The 20,174-nt window shown below is 46.5% G+C and overlaps 1 protein-coding gene across 1 annotated transcript in view; it reads left to right on the top strand.

Annotated features, from left to right (window-relative positions):
- Nucleotides 1–1,968: 1,968 nt before the first annotated feature.
- Nucleotides 1,969–20,174, top strand: part of SYNDIG1 (synapse differentiation inducing 1) — a gene marked incomplete at both ends in the record, with an annotated part of 58,161 nt that continues 39,955 nt past the window's right edge. The window contains 2 exons of the mRNA XM_082480485.1: nt 1,969–2,448; nt 14,035–14,172. Coding sequence (XP_082336611.1) covers nt 1,969–2,448; nt 14,035–14,172 — 618 coding nt within the window. The remainder of the gene's footprint in view (nt 2,449–14,034; nt 14,173–20,174) is intronic.

Below are 20,174 nucleotides of genomic sequence, written 5' to 3'. Positions count from 1 at the left end.
ATTTTGTTTCTTTGGGAGGGGTGGGAGGGAGGGAGAAGAGGAAGGTTTGTGGGCAAGCTGGAGACATAGCAGAATGATCTCCTGAGCAAGTGGTGCCACCCAACCTGGGTAATGCACCAGCTCTTCCCCAGCTGAGGTTGTGGCTGGGTCCTACCCAGCCTCTGAAGCCTCCTAAACAGCAAAATAGGGACAGTTTAGCAGCTGGCAGGAGGTCTTGCAGGTTACCAGAGCTCAGTGGGGAGCGGCAAATGGAAGACTCATGCTGCAAGCACCAGTCCTAAGGCAAATGTGCGACACGTTGGCCTCCCCACCCACTCCCACCTGCTGAACGTGATGCTTCTCCAGAAGCATCTCCACCTCTCACCAATATGTCTGTGCTGAGACAGGCTGATGTTACCTCAGTGGGAGCGGGAAGAGGGCACGGTCCTCTGCTCATTTAGCACAGGCATAGCTGCATATGGAGATGAGTTTTCCTTGGAAAGGCAGGGCGCCTGCTCTCAGTCTTATCTGCTGCAAAGGGACTGAGGGCTTTGGAACTTATCCTTTGGTGAAACTGAGTCCAAGCTTCCAAGCTAACCTGCAGGTTGGTTAATTTTCCCAGCAGGTTCCCCAGGTTTGGGGCTGAGAGCTTTGTCGTGTAAATTCCATGGGATCCCACGGTGGTGTATTTTCACTTGCGTAGCTTTCCTGCCAGTTCACTTAGGACAAGCACCGAACTATTTGATAACACAATAAAACGGGTTTTCTATGTGTTAAACCAAGTGCTGTGAATGCAAACATTGCAGCGTACTTAGTTAAGCTCTCTTGTATGTTAAACAGGTTTCTTGCTTCATTTGTAGCGTAAGAACAAAAGACCAGCTCTTAGCAATGGTTTAAATATTTCTTGCAAGCCAAAAGGGAGACTGCAGATGTTTGAAGTCTGGAGTTATTTAGAGGAAATAAAATTAGGCTTTTGCTAGCCATTGCTGCATTAGAGGATTTCTGATATAAAAGGGAAATAGAGAGAAAGCATCAAGTAAAAATAATACATATGTATGTGTGTTTTTATATGTAATTCTTGTTTTCCTCCAGGCAGCACACTGAGGACAGGTAATCTTACCTTAAGAATTTGGCCTTAGAGGATCTACTATGAAGCTCTTTGAAGCCAGGAGCATTTCTGTGATTTCTGTGGTCAGGCCCAGAAACAAAACCCTGAGCTCATTGTTGCTGTGGCGGATACAGACGTAATTCAGAAAGCATTTTCCTTTGGCTACACTTGAGCAAAACTGGTGTCCTGTTGAGAAAGTGTTTGGGCAGGGAAAAAAAAGTACTTTTAGCCTTCTGAACTGTCCCTTTGATTTCTCACGCCGTATTGCAACCCACACAAAAGAGAGCCAGGCGGGTGGTCTGGTGAGAGACCAGTCTCTGGTCTGCAGAGACTGACAGCTGAACGTCCCAGCTGCCTGCCCTTCACAATTGCAGATTTCTGAGAACAGAAAATGGTTCTTTTATCTTTTATCTTTGTTTTTTCACCCCATCTCTCTTACCGGAGTGTTTAGAGGAGAGAGACATTGTCCCCAGAATGACAGTGGCGTACCTGTGGGAGTATGGAGGAGGCATCACAGCCCCTCTCTGATGGGACACACCATTACCAAGACATCTCAGGAAGTCCTCTGTCACCACACATTTTCATTCACTCCTGTTTACCCCATGGATTTGGGGTGGTTTTTTTTTGCCTCTCCAAGTGGGCATATATTTGGAGAGCTAAGGCAGGGTGTGCGTATATGTGGGGCTGTATTTGCTCATGAGGTGATACCGAAGACGAACTGATTTGGGTGCCTTGATATGTTATTCATTGCCTTTGTCCTCACCTTGGTATCTGTTTCCTTTCTTCATCAGGAAGATGGGAGCCACTGCCCCAGTGTGACCTGAGTCTAAGGTACAACAAAATAAAGACCACCCATCCCACTCCCTCAGACACCTCCCAGTATGGATGGCTTGGTTGAGCAGAACAGCGTGCTAATGCACAATAAGATTGCTGAAGCCGGGAAAAGGAATGGTTTAATTAATACAAGGAACTTAGTGGCAGAGAGCCGAGATGGTCTGGTCTCTGTGTACCCAACCCCCCAGTACCAGAGCCACCGAGCAGGCAGCCTTTCCTCTCCGAGCTGCCTGGAGAATGGCAGGAACGACCCTGTGCAGCAGCTCCTGGACCCCAACATGCTGCAGCAGACGGTGGAGTCTCACTACCGGCCCAACATCATCCTCTACTCGGAGAACGTGCTGCGCTCGTGGGGTGAGAGCATCGGCTCAGAGTGCTGTGAAACCACCTTCATCGAGGACCGCTCTCCCACCAAAGACAGCCTGGAGTACCCAGACAGCAAGTTCATCGATCTCTCAGCGGATGACATCAAGATTCACACCCTCTCCTATGATGTGGAGGAAGAGGAGGATTTCCAGGAGCTAGAGGTCAGATGTCATTTGGGATATGTGGGGAAGGCTGCGGGGAGGAGGGAACATTTGGGGTTAAGCGTACAGGCTCCAAGAGCTGGTCTGCAGAGGATCATCTGCTTTGGAAGCTGGTCTGCATGGGATTAGCTGTATCACTTTCTCCTCTGGCCAGGACAGTGAGCGATCGCTTATCTTTATTTATTGGGTAAAGTCCCAGCTCTGTGGATACTAATGACAAAATTCCCACTGGCCCAAATGGAGATCAGCATTTCCCTCCTGCCTCTGAATGGGCTGGTCAGAAACTGAGGAAGACCCATGTGCTTAAATGCTGTGTAAGGTCAGGGCCAAGAGCATCTGTCCACATACACGGAGCTTGTTTTACTCAGTGGGCCAACATCATCTCTCACTTTCTCCTGATTTGAACTAGGCATAAAGCAGATTATTTTGCATACTGGCTCAAACATAAAGCGTTTCTGTGTCTGAACACAGAATCAGAATTCTTTGGTTTTTTAAGCTGCAATGAATCCCAGGTCTCTGAAATAAAAGATTTTTTCTGATGGAGCGAAGCACTTCATTAGATCCCAAATGCAACGTTTTCTTTTAGGCTCCTGTGCTTCATTGATTGCTTACAGTAAAGTAAGATACATTTTGTTCTCCAAATGGGGAAGACTATGGAAATCAACTTCATTCTTTCTTAAATGATGCATTTTCTACTTTAAAAAGTCTTTTTGTTTTTGGCTGAAAGCAGCTGCCCAAATGCAGCACAGATTTGTGTTTGCCAGTGTGTGTGAGAATGGAGGGGGTACGTAATGCTGCTGATCCCAAAACTTTCTCCAGTGTGGGACATGGACTCCTAACGTAGCAAAGACTATTTGGCTGTCTGGAGCAAAGGTGTAGCTTCAACTCCAGTGTCCAAAATGAGATCAAGAGGCTATTTTCTTGTGTTTCTCTGTTGCAGGAGTTTTCTCCACCGAGACCTAACAAGTCCTAAAACTTCTATTTTCACCTCCTGTAATACCAGTGTCTCACCCTGTCATCAGCACAGGGGCAACCCAACAAGAGCCCAACTTCTCTTTTATTCTCGTTTCTCTCTGTATTGATAAGGTAGGGAGGGAGAGGTGTTTTTCCCAGTGTGTGCCAGTAATGCTGTATTCAATGCCTCCGCAGGGAGACAAAAAGTTTCTCTCTGAGGCATGTGAGGGTGTTAGCTCAAATCACACCCTTCTACAGCATTTCCAAATTGGCTGTGGGAAGCCTCGTTTTCTTAATCAAAACAAAATCCCTCGTTGCTGCCTTTTTGCCCTAGTTTCTCTCATACAGTAGTGATGCAAGTGACTGCAGCAGGCAAGTAATTGCCTACTGGTGTTATTGACACATCTGCCCTCACATTTAGGCAGAAAAAAAGTCTGTGGGTGCATTCAGTAGTGCAGAAAGATGGGGAGGAGAGGAGACATGCATTTCGCAGCTCAAGACCAGCAAAACAGGTGACTGCTGTGTTGTGCTCTTCTGGTTCCCGTCTGGACAGATGCTGTATGTGTGTGGCCAGACGCGTGAGAGCCTCCTGGGCTTGACTGGTACAGAGGTTCACAAGAGACATAGCTTCACATGTTGAGACTCCAGGAATGGAAGAAAAGTATTTGAGGACAGCAGGCACTGAGTAGAGGAACGAACCATGCCAGATTGTTAACTACACAAAAATTTGCCTATCTGACCAAATGAGAAAAAGAGCACCTGAATCACACAGCACGAGTCTGGCCCACTAGAAAGCTTTCTTTTTTTTCCATCAGTTACTGGCAAGAAGCAAATGCTTTTTAAAATCACTAATAGACCTGAAGTGGGGTGGAAAGGGAGCAGAAGTTAAAAGGAGAGCAGTGAGAGAGGATGATACAGCAGAGGTGCGAGGTTTTGCTTCCCCACTGTGAGAGCCTTGAAGGATTTGATTCTGCCATCGAGGATGCACGGCATGTTGCTGAGTACGTTGCCATGAGTACGTTGAGCATGACTGTCATGCTCATCGAGGGATAGGAGCTGCACGGGATAACAACAGATCAGGTCTTAGTTCTTGTAAGGGTTTTTTGTCATACCGTACTTGCTTTGGCACTTCTTTCTGGGAGAATACTCTAAAACCAGCCCCTTTTTGCCAACATTAGCAAGAGGGGAGCTTTGTGCAGAAGAGCTGTTGTCTCTTGAAAACTGGGGGCTACCGCCTGTTATCCACCTGTCAGGGCAAGGCAAGTGGATTCCCAGTAAAATGCCTTCTGGGAGACAGAACAATCCTGGGGTTGTGAGTTGTTTCCTTTCTGGCCTCTCCCAATTCTCTCTGCACTGCCTGTGTTATTGCAAAGCGCCTGCTGAGGGGTTTTTCAGAACTGGGTATTTAGTTTCTTAGAAATGCAGAAAAATCTAACGCATCCCTTTGTAGTAGTCTTCTCCATGCAATACTTGCACGAGTCCATGGGCATGTGCAGAGAACAGCTTTTATGGACCCTGCTGGTCCGTGTGTTTCTGCCAGGGTTTTGTTTTTGAAAAGAATTGGGCTCTTGATAACCAGAAGCGTTGTTGTTTTCCTGCAGAAAACTTTGCTGCTGAGAAAGTTTCTGAAAAACACCAGCTATTTTGGCTGACAGTGATTTGGTTATGGTTTGAAGAGCTGACACAGCCAAGCTGCAGGGGCTGCTGCTCTGTTACCTGTCATTCCCTTCAGGATGGGTCTATCCATCTCACCAACATCTCTGACCAGTTGCCTAGAAGGAGGCACCTCCTTCCCTCCCCAAGCCCAGGGACTCTGAAGAACCTGGGAGATCTAGGAGAGGAGCAGGAGACATCCTAAGCAGGGGTCCTGCACATCGCTGCAACAACGTGGCCATGTTTAACTTATTTATTTTTCATTTTTCACTAGCAGTGTTTCTCAGGTCCTGATGTAATGTTATTCAGACTGCCTACGAAAATCATAATTGTCTGGAGGGAAAAACATTTCTGAAGCAGCTCTGATTAGCATATACAGCCCCACTTTGCTCCAGCAGTTACCAGGCATGAAAGCAGAAAGCTACACATTCTGTCAGAGCTTTAAACTTCTCTTTCCGTGCCCATCCCTGAAATCAAATGATTCCCTATTTAGGTATCTCTGGAATGCTTATAAATATCTTATGAGTTCTTTACACCACAACTAATGGACAGACAACTTGTCAAATGTGGCGGCAGTGAAATATTACATGAGTTGCTAGCTGAAATACCCTCCTGTTAGAGTTCATGTGTAAATGCAGTGCCATCTTTTATCCAGAAACGTCATTTGTCATATTACACTCCTGCTAGTTTTCCTCCTAACCCCTAGATAGATGGCTTATTTAGAGAAACCCAAGCTATTGATGGCAGCAAATTGAATTATTCATATGTGTCGCATAAAAGAATACATCTGAGCTCTCTCTTAAAACCCTTTTTCTCTTTCCCAGCAACGTCTGAAACAGTCTCCGAAAATGAAATAAATAGAATGTTCTGGGGAATGAAAGAAGAAAGGAAATGTAGCGCTTTCAAGCTAAACCTTCTTTCTTTTTTTTTCCCTACAAATTGCTGGATGCTGCTGTGAAACTCATCCCTTTGACATGAGCATAAAAGTGTAGAGACAGAAGGTGGATCCTAAGCCGTGTCCTCTTCCATCTAACCCCTCTTTTCAACATTCCCAAACACCTCCTGCCCATGTCTCTTCTGCAATGTGAAAAGAAGGCCCTGGGGGGGATTTATGCATGTTGAGTCCCACAACATGCATGCTTTCTCTCAATGTGGCCAGCTTCCACAGGCTTGGGCTGTCCTGCATTGTTCTGAGAATCACAGAATCACAGGATGATTAGAGTTGGAACAGATCTTAAAGATCATCTAGTTCCAAACCCCCTGCCACGGGCAGGGACACCTCCCACTGGACCAGGTTGCTCAAAGCCCCATCCAGCCTGGCCTTGAACACCTCCAGAGATGGGGCATCCACAGCTTCTCTGGGCAGCCTGTGCCTCACCACCCTCAGAGTAAAGACCTTCTTCCTAATATCTGATCTAAATCTACCCTCTTTCAGTTTCAAACTGTTACCCCTCGTCCTATCGCAACACTCCCTAATAAAGAGTCCCTCCCCATCTTTCCTGTAGGCCCCCTTTATAGGCCTCCCTGGAGGCCTATAAGGTCTCCCCGAAGCCTTCTCCTTCCGGCTGAAGAACCCCAACTCTCTTAAGAGCTGAGCTGTAGTGTCCTGAGCCTCCCCTGGGAGTAGGTATCCAGAAAGCATATTTGGACACCTCCTGGGGAGCTGAATGTGGTGGGGTTCCCCTTCCAGAGAGCTCTGCAGCATGGGCAGAGAAGCAGTCTAGCACAGACATGGGAGGCTGTAGCACAGATGACATCCGAAGCAGGTCTTGCATGCTTTAGGTATTTGCTTTTATGGCCATTTCCCTTCAGGGTCTTGCACCTTGTTTTCACTAATGAATTCAGTGGTCTTTGCAGGACTCTTATGAGGTGGAAAAACAGTATTTTCTCCATTCTGCACCTGGGGAACTGAAGAAAATGGTGGAATAAATGTCTCACCCAGGCTCACCTAGGGATGTGTTGTGGATCTGGGAATATAATTTTGGTTTCTTTTGTCCTGTGGCACATGCTCAGAATAACACAGGGACATGGGATAAGGTCACAGGGAAAGATGGAGGCATTTGGGCTTTTGCTTCTGGAAACTCTTAGACCCGTCCAAATTAGTGGATTGTGCTAATTTCTCTTGGGTAGTCAGGTGGCATGCCAGTGTAGAACAACTCTGGAAGGACTGCGCAAAACTGACTGGCATAATGGTGGCAGGTGTATTTCAATGTAAATACATGGAAACTAGCACATTTATGGAAAAATAACCTAATCCATGTGAGCTCAATGCTGAGCTTGTAACTGAGCTACAACTCAGGAAAGAGCCTGTGGAGAAACATTGTCCATGCTGTGAAGTCCCACAGAACAGTGTGCAGGGCAAGCCAATAAGTCAAAGAAAATGTCAGGTGTCTTAAAGAACGGTTTTGAGAACGAGACAGAGCACTGGCAGCATTTTGCTGCTGTATCGAAGTTCAGTGCAGCCCATTTTCTTACATGGGTTGGGCGATTGTGGTCTCCACTTCTTAAGGACATAGTGGAGATAGAAAAGGGCGTAAAAAATGATCAAGTGGAAGTAGCAGCCTCCTTACAAGGAGCGGTGAAAAAGGTAGAGAAGGCCAAGGGGTGGTGTATGAGCCAGTGAAGGACGAGGTGAATGCAGACCTACTGTTCCCCAAACCTGCTATATTAGAAGCAGGGGACGCTTGAGGGAACTAGTAAGAGATTGGCTTAACACAGATAACAGAAAATCGTTGTTCACACACGGGGTAGTGAATGCTTGGTGACTGGCCACCAGAAGAGGTTATGGCAGATAAGCAAGTTCAAAAGGGAGTAGACAGATTCATGGATGAGTGATATTATGAAACAGATATTAAAAGGAATCGGCAAAGCTTTTCTTTCTAATATCTCTTACACAACAGTTGTAGGTACTGGACAAGCACAAGGGATGGACTGCCACATGCCCAGGTTTATGTCATGTCCTGCTGCTGCTGTCAAAGGCAGAGCATGGGGCTCAAAGGACCACTGGTCTGACCCCATAGGACACATTTTATGTCCCTGGACTCCTTCACAGGCACATTATTAACAGGTTACAAGAGTGATTACACTTCATTTGCATTTGATTTATTTTTCTCCCTTACAGGAGAAGCCACTGGAGTCTGGAGCTATTGAGCCCTGCCAAGGGATATTAACCTTTATTAGCCAGCCCTAGGTGAAGGGAGCATGGCTGGGAAATCACCTTCAGCAGCCTCCAAGTGTCCTTCTATGAATCTTGTTAATAGCAGCCAGGGCCCAGAGTGATTCCCTTTCTCACCGTCACATCCCTGAGCTTTCAGACTGATACTATGCAGTGAGGTCCCTGGGCTCCAGCCCGTAAGTGGCATGAGCTTTGGATGAGCTGCATGCTGTTATTTGGAGAAGGTGGGGATGGGGCACAGCTCTTTGAGGACTGGACCACAAAGGACTCTGTCGGCAATAAAGCAAAAAGAGGACAATCATGAATGGTGACCCCCCTAGTTTTAGCTGTGTACTGCTACTCTTGCTACTGAAGTGACTCAGTGCAGAGGGGTATCTCCCTAATCTTCCTCCAAAGGCAGTGCTGAGACCATCCGCTCTGCAGGGACCACCTGCTCTTCTCTTCCTAGCAGGAACCTGTGTCTGCAGACTGTGGAAGTTTTCCTCTCCCTGAGTGGGCGCCCTAAAGTGATCCCCCATGCCACAAAGAACAACATTGATGGAGTGCAACTTCACCCTTCTCCACAGCTGACAGCATAAGCTGCTGAGAGCCACTTCTCTGCGGTGGCTGCTGGCCCACCCGTAAAGGCCTGAGAGTGCCGTGATACGCATGTGCCTTCTCCATGAATGCACTGGGTTGTCACTCACACAGAGATTAGGGATATTTATTTTATGGCTGTGATTACCGCTCTCCCAGAGAACGAGCGTGATTTAGGAGGCTGTGGTAGCTGGCCTCTTTTGGCGTGCATCTGTTTGTTGCTGTCTGCAGTAATCCCCTTCCAGTGGCAATGTGTTGAATGCAAGTTACTGATGAGCTACAGGCAGGCTGGCTGTGGGCGTCCAGAAAACATCATGAGGGAGCTGATCAAAATCCAGGGGGACGGAAGGAAGAATGGGTTTGGACAGCTGCGTCCAGGGGGGTTTTCCCCCGGTACATTTTGGCTTTGCAAGTTTATATATGAAAAGCTTTCCAAGCAAGGAGAGACCTCTGTGAGCCCATTCTAGAAGGCTGGCTGCTCGACTGGCAAGGCAATTTAGACTGGGAGTTGGGGAAACAAGAGGAGCTTGGACCAGGTCAGGTTTAATGGATTATGGATCATTAAAATACCTTTAAAATTGAAGGGGAGCAGCTGCAAAACTCAAATAGGTAAAAAGAAATAAATAGGCAAACAAATAAATAAACAATACATCACCAGGACAGAGAATCCGTGATAGCAACAGGTTTTAGAGGCATCACCTCTTAAGTAAGCATCAGCCAGATGCTGCTCAGTGAGGAGTAAGTGTGTTGAGGAAGAGAAGTGATAAACTATAGCCCTTGGTGGGAGAGGTACCATGCGGCATGCTGCCTTCGCCATCTGCTGCATGCAGGTGAACTCAGACTGCTTGCAGAAGAGCAAAGAGATGCAGAGTGCTGGTCAGAGTAGGGCATCATGTTTAACTGCATTACTGAAACAGGCATTGCGTGGAGGGAAACAGAGCACATATTATCTTAGAGTTGCATCATGTTTTGGTCTTTGTCAAAAACAGACCACTGGACCATCTGGATTTGAAGCAGATCCCACAGGGCCACACCAGCAATTAGGTTTGTATGCGGTGTGTGCATGTTGCTGAATTGGTTGCTTTGCAGGAAAAAAGGAGTAATACCAAAAGGGCTGTTTCCTGAATATCCATCAAAGGTTGTTGGCAGCTGTGGTTCACAGCAGATGTTCTTGTCTGACTTCTCCAGTGTGCCTAGCGTTTTAATACTGGAAGGGACTATGTGACCATCAAGTCCAGCCACCGGTATGGTGCAGTCAGCCCACAGCAGGCTGTCTGCAGAGCCTCTGTTCACTCATAATGTCTTGGTTGCAGTAAAGCACATAGCTTTTAGGGATAGCTAGCCTCAATTTAAGGAAAGGCTTTGTGTAATAGAAAATCCATTACAACTGCAGAAAAGTGTCATCACCATCTAAAAATCTGCACCTTGTGTCTGCTCTTCATCTGTTCTGCTTTCAGTTGCTGGGGTTTCTTCTGCTTTGCTGCCAAATGAAAGAGCTGTCTCTGATCGGAAATTATCTACTCATGCAGGCACTTACAGACTGTGATGAAATTGCATCTTAAATTTATCTTACAAGTGAAGTTGGCTTCTCTACTTTCTTCCTGTGTAGATGATTTTTTGTGGCATGATGCGTGTACCTGCCTTCTGATTCCTGACTTCTCCAACATACTTGGGAAATAGCTGTACCAGAACTGGACCCAGTATGTACACGTCTGCAGTACTGTACCTTTTCTTCCCTCTCTGTGCATCACATTCACTCCTTATGTGGTGCATCACAGAGGAGGCTTATTTTCAGCTTGCTCTTGACTAAACTTTCTGGTCTAGAGGCTTTCTCAGAGTCGCTGCCTCGTGAAACACAGTCCAGAGCGCACACCCTACATTCAGCTCTGTGCACAGAGAGCCTTGCTCTGTGCCGGGTGATTCCTGCTCCCAAGCCATGGTCCTTTAAGGAATGAGTTGTCTACATGATTCAGTATGCCTTCTTAAATATCCTCTTCTCTCCCTCCTCCCTTCTGCACTCATTTGCTGAGGAAGCATTACTATCGACCGAAGCAGCTAGTTGCATTTCACGGAATAAAATTCATCGATGTTTCAGCTTCACCCTATTGGTCTCCAGGGTGGCCAGATTTGCGGTTCTGTTCAAGGCTGACTTCTTGCACAGGTCATTTGGGAAGTGTCAGAAGCAACCCCCTTGAATACAGAGGTCAAGGTTTCCTGTTGCATTGTCTAGCACTCAAATTCCAGCTGCTGCAAAATCCCACGTGCTCTGTGTCTGGAAGCAGACACATCCTTTCTCCCAACAAAGTTAATTTCTCCTCTTCATCCTTTGTCACGTCCACAGTTTCTGCAGAAATCCAGTTTGTGCCTTGCCCACATTGCTTGTGCCTATAGGCCTGCAGAGATATGCACCATTGAAAAACATGCGTAAATAAGACAAGAGTCGAAGATCTTGTGTGGGGGTGTCCCAGTTGGTTCCAAGGGAAGGGAAGGGAAGGGAAGGGAAGGGAAGGGAAGGGAAGGGAAGGGAAGGGAAGGGAAGGGAAGGGAAGGGAAGGGAAGGGAAGGGAAGGGAAGGGAAGGGAAGGGAAGGGAAGGGAAGGGAAGGGAAGGGAAGGGAAGGGAAGGGAAGGGAAGGGAAGGGAAGGGAAGGGAAGGGAAGGGAAGGGAAGGGAAGGGAAGGGAAGGGAAGGGAAGGGAAGGGAAGGGAAGGGAAGGGAAGGGAAGGGAAGGGAAGGGAAGGGAAGGGAAGGGAAGGGAAGGGAAGGGAAGGGAAGGGAAGGGAAGGGAAGGGAAGGGAAGGGAAGGGAAGGGAAGGGAAGGGAAGGGAAGGGAAGGGAAGGGAAGGGAAGGGAAGGGAAGGGAAGGGAAGGGAAGGGAAGGGAAGGGAAGGGAAGGGAAGGGAAGGGAAGGGAAGGGAAGGGAAGGGAAGGGAAGGGAAGGGAAGGGAAGGGAAGGGAAGGGAAGGGAAGAGCTACTTGCTTTCTTTGTCATTCACTGCAGTCAACATTAATCTGGGCAGGGCACTGTGCTTTCTGCAGGAATTCATGCTCTGGGGAGATGACCTCTGGGGTCTGATCTCCTGGTAACTCCAGTCTTACCTGCACTCCTGAGGTCACCTCTTCCTCATAACAACCACAAAAAGGTTGTGGATAAACTGAGACCGAGATTGCTTTGTTCTGTGCTGTCTTCTCAGCTGAACTCCAAGTGTGTTGGCGAGGGACACACAGCAGTAGTCAGTGAGAATGAGGAGGGTTTTTGTCATTGTAATAACTGCTTCTGCAACAAAGGGTCCATTCGGAGCAGGAAATCCCCGCTGTGTGCTCAGTAATTTCAGAGATGTGTCATTTCTGCTACAGGGCCATTTGTACAGGGATCTGTTCTCACAGCAGCACCTCGCATGGGCTGCAGAGAGCACCACTTGCTTGGCAAGAGGAATGAGTGTGGAGCTTGCTGAGATTAGTCTTTCACATTAAAGCACAAAGACATGTCTCCAAGACACATCTGGAAAGGCGCTGCCTTCTGTAAATATTCTCTGTGCATTGTGGTTGGAAGTGGTTGTGCAATTGCAGTGGAAACCACTGGAACCAGATGTCATATCTGAAAAGGAGTGACTCCCTCAGTGTCCTGAAGAGACTGTCAGCTGCTGCTGCTGCTGCTTCTTGGGACCCTGTGATCCACCTGTCTCTTGTCACTGAGGTGGTTGCAGCTGCATCAGGATGTATTTTGCCTTGACTCATCCTAAGATTTTTCCAGCATCATGAAGACAGTGATGTGGTCTGACTGACAGGATAGAAGAGCTCTTTTCAAAGAGGATAACTTGATTGTGTCTTTACCACCTCAGCAAAAAGCCTGGAGTAGCTGGGAGTTTTTAGGAGAGTAACGGTTAGGGATCTTTGCTCTGCTGATGAACAGAGTATCTCAACCAAAAAAGGGATGCTCTTTGCCAGGTATTTTTTCTAATGGTTGCATAAGTTCTTTTTTGATTGCTTATTATTTGGTTGGAGGATGCAGTGGTGGTACACCTGTAGAAAGAAAAACCTGATAGTTTGATATTTCAGATTGCTTTTCATCTAGCTTAACATTAAATAAAGTTTGTCTGTGCAGTCTTGCTCACCACCCAAACCTTGAAAATTAATTAGTTAACCTGTTCCCTAACTTCTGCAAGAGTTAAAAACTGTCGGTCAGGTTAGTGAAATTATGATGTAATTGTGAAAAGTTCCATGTAGATTTATAGACTGTTAATCCCTTTCCCCGGGGCCAAGTTTCTCAAGGATCATTAGGCTACCAGAATTTCCTAGGTTCTTCCAAGTCATAGCATGTTTAGAAACTTACCCTCGTGCACATGGGTTTGGTTTTCTGTCTTGCACACTTAGTAGCCTGTTGAGGAATTTCTCACTTAGAGCTCACGGGTAGAGCAATGTCACTTTAGCAGTTGTTCTGGCCTGAAGGCAAAAAACTTGTACTTGCTCAGCAGTGGAGCAGTCAGGTCCCCCGTGGACCAGTTCTAGTAATCACCATGAAGGAAAATTTTGCTAGGTCAAGGTTCCTGCAGCTTGACCATGGGGCATCTAAGAAACATGGAATCATAGAATCATAGAATGGTTTAGGTTGGAAGGGACCTTGAAGATCGTCGAGTTCCAGCCCCCCTGCCATGGGCAGGGACACCTCCCACTAGACCAGGTTGCTCAAAGCCCCATCCAGCCTGGCCTAAACACCTTCAGGGATGGGGCATCCACAACTTCCCTGGGCAGCCTGTTCCAGTGTCTCTCAGCCTCCCCTTAGGGTGCTGCTAAAACAGGGGGTTAGCGCCCTGGTGAGCCTTTTAGCAGATCAAGGATGGAGATGTGCCATGGCCACAGTCCCAACCCTGAAGTCCTCCTGGGGAATGCCACTGGCTGGTGTGGACAGTGCAGGAAGGCAGGCTAACTCCTGTGGTCCCATCACTGTGGGGCCACAGCAGAGCAGAACAGGTGCATGGGCCCTGATGAATGGGGTACAAGTGCCACCAGAGATAGCCCCAACTAGAGACCCCTGCATGGTAGAAACCGCAGGGTGGGTCACCAGAAGCCTTCTACCACGAGTGCTGGAGTGTTGATGTTGAGCAATTGCCCTGGCATGACTGGGTGGAGTTTTATGAGTGGATGATCACAGCCTTGGCCCACGGCAGAGGAGAAACAGTGATATCATTAACCAGCACATCTACATTTCTCTCTCCTTTGTTATTCCAGAGTGATTACTCAAGTGACACCGAAAGTGAAGACAATTTTCTGATGATGCCACCAAGAGATCATCTCGGCCTCACTGTGTTCTCCATGCTCTGCTGCTTCTGGCCATTGGGAATTGCTGCCTTTTACCTGTCTCATGAGGTAATGTTAAAATGTCTCCTGCTAATTCAGAGCTTTGCATCCATGGAGTAGCCATCACCCCACACTGGCAAGGAAAGTTCACCAAGACCCAAACGTGTGGAAGATGCTCTCCAGGGTAGTGGGAGGTGGTTACACAGGGTACTGTGTTCCCCACCTTGATATGTCTCTGTGACAGTGGTGGTTGTCTTGTGAGACACTTTGCTGAGGGAGGAGTCTACAAAATATTTTAGGGTTTAGTTGACAATGGTCAGGTTCCACATCAGTTTATACGATGCTCAGCCACGGATTTTCTGTAGATGTGACTTTTGAGTAGAATACTCACTTGCTATCTCAAACATTTGGATTTCCCATTGGGAAAACTGATCTATTGGTTCCTACACTGATCATGTGTAAAAGCAGACCAGGTAATATCTTTCCAGGATCAGAAAAATTATTTCTGTTCTGCAGAAGTAAATTTGCTTTCCAGGAACCATTTCCTTTCCCCCTGAAAAATTGCTCAGTCTGTTCTTCTTGTCCAATTTTAATATGGGACAATTTTTTACCAGAGAAGTGACAGTGTTTTGGTTTGTTTCCTTCATAAGACGGGCTTGCTGGTTTCCAGCCTGTGCCTAACAATTACCTCATGCCCCATCATTTATTTCGACAAGTATGTCTTCGCAAGGGCCTGCAGAGTAATTATTGAGTTTCCCAGCATGGCAGATAATGTAACGTGACATAAAAGGAGTCACACTGGAAGTCTCATCAGTCACTGCAAGGAAAAGTTCGCTTATATTTCTATCTACTGGTGGTAGCAATGCCTATTGCAAACTACAGTCTGTACTCCACAGCACCCAAAATCATTCACGCTCTCGCCTGTCTTTCTAATCTGCCTGCTCTAAACATCTGCCAGTGCTGGGTATTTGTCAAGCCAGAGCAGGCACTTCAGATCTGAAAAATCCTAGTCGTTGCTATGAAAGAAAGAGATACAGCAGTACCTTTTTTTGCTTTAAATGAAGTATCTGTGATTGAACTTGGAAACCTCTGAGACAATTAAAGTTTGTCCAGTGGAAAACAACCAGTTTCCTTGTTTGAGTGCTATTCATTTCTCAAGTTTGGGTCAAGGGATTTTCCTGATGATGGTGGTGACAGCAAAAAGTAAAGCATTGGGTGGGAGCTGCATGCTCTTTAGTATCCTGCCGTTTGGTCCTTCAGGCGGAGCTATCCTTCAGTGGTTTCAATGGCCACATGTCTTCACACACATGGATTAGGCAGGATTTTTCACCAATGCTGCAGCCAAGGAAGGGTTGGGAGTTTGTCACCATTAGCAGTGTTGTTTGCTCTGTGCTGGGGAAAATAGTGCATTCATTAATTTCCTGCGGTAGCGTTCCTTCAGGAGGCCTGGGTATTGCTAGCTGGTTTTATCTAAGCAATGAAAGCACAGCACAGTCCAATAAATGCAAAATAAACAACGTAATTAAGTCCTAAATAGCAGTAAGGCTGAGAAGCTAAATGTGCTGAGAGCCAGCGTACGAAGGACAGGGCATCCACGTTAGCTGTGAACTGACCCGAAGGACCAGCATGAATCCATGAGACCCTGCTACCTTGACAGGAGCATAAGGAAGGTGGAAAAAGTCACAGGAAGGCAGCAAAAGGTTATGATATTGTGCTGAAGGATTTAGGCCCTGGAAAATGGAAACTGGGGTGTTGGTTTGGTTTAGCATAATGATGGGGAACTGCTGAATGTGCTGCTTAAAATCAGGAGCTGTCAGCAAGGAAGGTCAGGCAGGTGCTTTGCTTTTATTAGGTTGAGAGGCAGGAAATTAATCTTCGTTAATTATTGACCTCTTGGGTTCACCAAGGCAAGCTGTGGCTGAATCCAGCCAGAGGAAGGACTGCGTTTCTGAGGAATTTTGACTTCTGCTTTTTGTTTTTGCATTGGAAGTAGATTTTTTTTCTTCTTTCCCCACTAAAAGATGGTAATAATAATGCCATGCTTGCTCCTTTCCTCCCATCTCTCCTCTTAGCCCTCTCCAACAACTGAATCAGCTGAGAACTCCTTTCCCAAATCTCCCTCAGAAAGATGTTCAAGTCCCTGCTCATCCCAGTCCAGCACAGGCCTGTCAGCCTGTCTGCTCCCCGAGTTCCCAGGCAGGTCCCTCACTGCCTGCGTTCCCCTCCAGCAGGTCCATCATGGCCCCGAGAAACCACCAGCCTTCACTGAAACGGGCACTTCGACAAAACTCCACGCCCAACAAAAAGGCCATTTTTGCAGTGGAAAAAGTAATCTCAAATTAAGGCCAAAACCTTCTATGGCTGATAACTGGCTAAAATAACTGGTATAACCCACCAAAATCTTGCACCTCGCTAAGCTAATACCGACAGTGGTATCGACTCATACTTTGGAGCATAAAACATTCAGAATGATGTTTTATATGTGAGGTAGTAAAACATTACGTCCTATTAAACATGTGATTTCTATTTTTATAGGTCTTCTCACTTAAACTCCTAATTAACATCTGAGATCTCTTGTTAATACAAAAGGGTAGTCTAACATTCCCAATCCTTTATCAAAAGTCAGAACTATAACTAAAAATAAAAACTTGGCACTTGGCGTTCAAAACTTTTTTTGCAGTTGGTTGAGCTCTTCAAAATGTCATGTTTTCAAAAGTCTCCTGGGTAGTTCTACTAAAAACACCCAGTCTGGGAAAAAAAATTGTAACACGTAGGAACTTTAAAGGTGGTGGATGGATTCTTTGTGCCAGAACTTAGGACCTGTGAATTTTTTTTAAAAAATGTGGTCTCCTTTAGGTGTGCAATGCATTTACAGAGGAAGGCCAGATTTGCAGAAGATATATTTGCAGCACAGCTCAGTGCAAAGGGACAGGCGTTCTCAATTTATTCCTGCAGCACCTGGCAGTACATTTGTGCTGCGTATGTCTATGTCACAGTGCAAAAGAATTATACAAGGATCAATCTTGTAAGGTTTCAGAGATGTTCTTTCCAAATAGAAAGATTGTCTTTCCCTGTGCTCCATAAAAGCAACGTGCTTCCTTGCAGGGGCTCTGTGTGGGACTTGGTTTTTCCACCAAAGCTCTTGCCAATGTGCTGCTGACTTAGGGCGTCTTGGGGGCCATCTGTATCGAACGATGCAGCTGTGCAGGGTCTGCCTGCATGGTGGAAACGAAGATGCGCATCAGGTTTAGCTGAGACAGCAGGGAGGAGGATTGGATTCAGAAATGCAGTCTATGAAAGCAAAAGCAGCTCCTTTCCATTGGGATATCCGATTTTCACGAGCAGGGCATCGCCTGGTGATCTTCCTATCCCAAGCAACGCTGAGAGTCGCTGCTTTTCATCCTTCCTTAGTAAAACAGAGAGCCTGAGGCCATCCCTGTGTTGTGTACTTGCTCATTTACTTGCTTCTGTTTTGATCTGTGTTTTCCTTCCCACAAGAGACTTACTTACACCCACTGCTTCTGGCTGCCCAGTCCTTCTCTCTCTCTCAGCTACTGGTAAATCACTGCCAGGACTGGGATGTTTTCTTCCCCCCATGTATCCCATCTTCCATCACGCTTGCTTCTTCAGACCGCCAGATCGGGATGCGACTCCCCTTATCCCACAGGCACAAGGCATCCTCCTGGTCACGCAGGCGTCACGCTAACTGGTGTCCGGGTCCCCGTCTGGCCTGAGCTGTCACAGCTAAGCTACAGGGGCTTTGTGCACATGAGCCATTCGGGGGACCTGTCCAGAGGCCACTGCGTTAGGGTAACCTCTCAGGAGGGGTAACGTCTCCAAATACTCTGATTTTTAACAGTACACAGTGTTTATTGGCTAATTTTGTGCTTTTCTACAAAAAAGGCATATGAGTTCTTGCGCTTGCAATTTTTTGGATTAGCTACTTTCCTAACAGCTTACAGCTGAGTCTGACGGGCTCAGTCAGAGGGGGCTTTGTACAGTTTTCTGGGAAGCCTTTGCAGAGGAAAATGTAAATGTCGTATGCCTTTCACCATAAAACTCTCCTCCACAAATGGTGTCTGGTCAAAAAAAACTCATTATGTTTAGGTTTTTGTAAATCTCCACCCTCTGGAGTCATGCAGGTACTTCACTTTTCATTTTTACAGAAGTTTTTAGCTTTGTAGATTGTAGACAAGTCTGAAGCTTTGTAAGTCAGATAAAGAAGTTAAAAAAAAAAATCTTTTTGTCTACTCAAGTTTACCATTGAACCTATCAGATGATTTATGCTGTCAGGATTTCTGCTTGGTGGGGGTTGATAATCCTGCAAGGTCTTTTTGTCTGAATCCTCTTTTTCTCCCTGTGTTTATTTTTAAGAAAGAGAGTAATACTGTGGCACACATTTCTTTCCCTCCCGTAAAAAGAAATTCATTATCAGAGACCTAAGTCTGTGCTGGTGAGAATGAGCTTCACTTTGTACCTGCTATCCTGTGGGCCATGTGGAGCCCTTCACCCCCAGTAAGTCCACACCAAAGCATCCGAGAGATGCCAGCCGGGCCAGACAGAGAGAAGAGTACATACAACACCTCTGCCCAGCTTCCATGCAGCCTCCAGGCAGCTGTGTCAGGCTGGCATAGACGTACACCTGAAAAATCCCACTGGACACTTCTCAGCATGCTTAGGTGCTCAGGTAGCCTCCAAACCCATGTTCCTCCCTGGCAGCAGGTGAGACCTGCCAGGCAGCAGACTGCGATCCAAGTGCACGTGAGCAGTCACTTCCCATCTGCTGTGCTTACTCCGCGCCCTAATTACCTCCCTCACACGGTCATCAAGGGATGCATGGCTCTGTAACTGGTTCCCCAGCCCGGGGATTGCTTGAGTGAGCACAGCTCCAAATACCATCTTTTTATCTTTAAAGAAAAGTAGGGACTACACACCGGGTAAAAGGATTTTCTCCATTTTTCATGCAGACACGAGGCATAATTGATCAGGCAATGGAGTAGCTTGTCTTTCTTCATGATAACTTCTGAACCGTTTGGTTATTTTCTATCCAGTTTTCAGAGACAGAGGCTTTGAAAAAAGTGTATTTTGATACGTTTCAGTGGTCACTGGGGTGAAGAGAGAGATAAAGTTTGTGTCCCTGCTGAGAAGGAGAAGACAGCATGAACTTAACATTTATCAGAGACCAGAGATTAGGTGCTCGGCACACGTGGATGTATTTCACTTTCTCTGCTTTTCTGCATCAGATTTTGATATCTAGCTACTGCTGAAAAGGACAGGGAAATAACAGCCAGGTGTTCTCTGTTGTTTATTCATTAGAAGTGTGGCTCATAGTCCCCACCTCAACTGCGAAAACCATGAGACGGGACAGCAGTGTGACGTGCCACACTCCACCAAACTGGCTGGTGGTGCTGGTAAGACCTTTCCATGCTCTACCAGCCCACCCTGGTTCTTTTCCTCTCTGCCCCACTTTTCTCCATCAGAAAACAGAGTATAATAGACCATAAAGAAGTTGACATCCACAGCCATAAGCATATGTTTGTACTGGTGATGCTGCATCCCCTTGTGTCTGATATGAAAAGGCACAGGCGAAAACAAAAACCTGGAGTATTTTTCTTTACTTGTTATATGTGCATTAACAGGCCAAGCTGTATACTTGCAGGATGTGCTGGTCAGCGTTGCTAAAGCAATGCTACCAAAGCAGACAGCGGGCTTTCGCATTTTCAAGAGACGTTTCTGATTTTTTCAGCATTGCATCATTTCTTGGACTGAGTAGCGCTTGTACAAAAGACCTGACTGTCAAAAGAAGATCAGCTTTAACCTCCTTAAATATAATATGAAAAAGTCCTTTATTTTTGGTGTCTTGGACCAGGATACCAAAGCACACAATCCCTGAGTTGAATCTGGGCCGTTGCTTTGGGTTGCACAGCTCGGATGTAGGGACCAGGTATGTTCTGGGGCTACCCAGCCCTGTCTCTGCTCTTGATCATGCAAAGCTTTGAGCTGTCTGTGCTGATCACTCAAAAAGCAAATCTCTGTGTTCTTTGTCTGGCTCTGGCTCTATGTGTGCATGT

Source organism: Vanellus vanellus (assembly GCF_965231255.1).
Source record: "Vanellus vanellus genome assembly, chromosome: 3".
Lineage (NCBI taxonomy): Eukaryota > Metazoa > Chordata > Aves > Charadriiformes > Charadriidae > Vanellus > Vanellus vanellus.
This window is presented reverse-complemented; position numbering and strand designations above follow the sequence as displayed.